This window comes from Centruroides sculpturatus, unplaced genomic scaffold, assembly GCF_000671375.1.
Source record: "Centruroides sculpturatus isolate CEXI.00-Female unplaced genomic scaffold, Cexi_2.0 scaffold628, whole genome shotgun sequence".
Classification (NCBI taxonomy): domain Eukaryota; kingdom Metazoa; phylum Arthropoda; class Arachnida; order Scorpiones; family Buthidae; genus Centruroides; species Centruroides sculpturatus.
Window position 1 is genome coordinate 291,493 of NW_019385010.1, and position 2,144 is coordinate 293,636.

At 30.9% G+C, this 2,144-nt stretch overlaps 1 protein-coding gene across 1 annotated transcript in view; it reads right to left on the bottom strand.

The window, feature by feature from the left end:
- Positions 1-1,453: 1,453 nt before the first annotated feature.
- Positions 1,454-2,144, bottom strand: part of LOC111633349 (cathepsin B-like) — a 14,263-nt gene continuing 13,572 nt past the window's right edge. The window contains exons 5-7 of the mRNA XM_023377902.1: positions 2,057-2,143; positions 1,858-1,986; positions 1,454-1,636 (exon numbers count right to left, since the gene is read on the bottom strand). Coding sequence (XP_023233670.1) covers positions 1,560-1,636; positions 1,858-1,986; positions 2,057-2,143 — 293 coding nt within the window. The 3' untranslated portion in view covers positions 1,454-1,559. The remainder of the gene's footprint in view (positions 1,637-1,857; positions 1,987-2,056; position 2,144) is intronic.

Consider the following 2,144-nt stretch of genomic DNA (forward strand, 5'->3'; position numbering starts at 1 on the left):
CTTTTGTGACGAAATTCTCGATTCAGAAAGTTTTCTACTTTGCAAACAACTTCACGATTCCTTTCACGGCCAATATATACAATTGTTTGAAAAGAAAAGCTGTTCTTTGCTTTATTAAGATGGGCAGAAAGAAGGGAATTAGAAGAACAGAGTGTCAATAGTTCTGCACAATATACATAAGACACCAGATTACAGCGAATTCGTGCTCGTATGAAACCTTTTCTACGCATGATACGTTTTCTGAGCGTAGATATAAGTATATTAGAAAGTTCCGTATTTAAAGAAAATACTTTAACAGAAGAGGAAATGACGGCAATCCATTTATGTTCTGTTTGTCCAGAATTTCAGCTTCCTCCACAGATCTGCAAAAATCCAAACCCTCGGAGGAATACGTATTACGATTCGTTGATTCATTATGTCAATAAACGCTTCGTTCACGCAGAAAAACGAATTAAATTTGCTAAACCGCAAACGTTTCAATGCGAATTTTATGCAGAGGAAGACAGTTTTTTGATTAATTTTGTCCTTCCAATAACTCACGAAATGACAAATCGAATTCCTGTTGTAACGGATGTCATTTTTTCAGGCAGAGAAGTAAACTTAATGGATGACACTACAAAGTGTTTTCAAACTGGGGACATTGGATTGGAAAATCCAATTTTTATACCTAAGCAGTCATCCGTTATTATATTTGTCAAGATTCGAACTACGGAGCTGTCTAATTCCAAAATTTTTGTTAAATCCGAATTTTATTACGTCACCGATACAGAATGGAGCGTATTTGAATCAACGAATGCCAAAGGCCAAGAAAATCCGTTTAAAATTCATTATTTAAGTGTCTTGTTATGTTTTTGAAAAACAATCTTAATTATATTTCATATCTAAATCAATTTTCTGAAATTAAAATTACAGTATTTACTGTTTTAATCAGATTACGAATAAATAAATTTGACGTTTACAGAAAATGATTTCTACGCTTTAAGTAATGAAAATGAATTGAGTTGCGACTTTAAATTAACGAAACTCGTTTGATAGATGTAATGATTTACTTCAATTCTTTTAAATCTTTATGCCAGACTATGTAAAACAATTTACCGGTTGATCGATGAAAGTACGCCTATTCGACATTGTCTAAAGTGATGTTTAGTAGCTTAAATATTAAATTGTAAATTGTAAGTAGTTATGTAATATGTAGGCAATTGTCTGGGACTTGTAGGGTTGGAGCACAGATTTACGCGTTAATAATTGTCGCATAACTTCTACGTAGAATAAGTGAATAATTTATTTATTTTATTTTCTCTGCCGTATTATGATGCAAGCATAAATGTCATTTTCATGGACAAACGAAAAGTAACTGCGAAGAGAGACACTGCTGTAATGCTTGTTACAATAATATATATTTGCGCCATTATCCTGTATTAACTTACTATAGTCGAATTTTTTATATGTTTACAATAGAAAAACCGCAACCTTTAAAGAATTCTCACAATTATAAGCTCTATTCAAATTGCGTTTTACATAAACATTTATTTAATATACAAAAATATATTTTATATTATTTACAGTTTAGCAAGTCCAGCGTTAATATTATCTTCAATTCCGCATTCGTTCTGTCCACGAATAATTTTGAAGTAACCTTTAAAATAAAAATAAAATTTACCATTTTTGCTAATATTATAAAATATCAAATTTTAAGATTAACACGTTACAGCCGCTTAATAACCACAGTAAGTCTATTAATTACGATACTTTTCAAGTATTTTAAGAAAAATAAAATAAAATAAGCATCAAATACACGCCCTTTAAAAAATAGTAAAGAAATATTTACATGCTTAATTTTAATATTTGAAAATATACCTTTATCGCCCCAATCAGGGTTCCAGGAATTTGCTACAAGCCAATAAGGAACACCATTTTCCACTCCCCAACCTAAAATTCTAATGGCGTGACCGCCAAGTACATCGCCACTATGATGCTGATAAACACCTAAATTCCGACATTAAAATGGATTATATATCGAGTATATTTTATGTGAAATTTGCATTAATCTATTAACCTGATTTGTAAGATACAAAATCGGCAAAAACTGTAAAATCTGCTTCTACGGGTCCATTTTTCATAATTTCAGTTTGAATTTGTTTCAC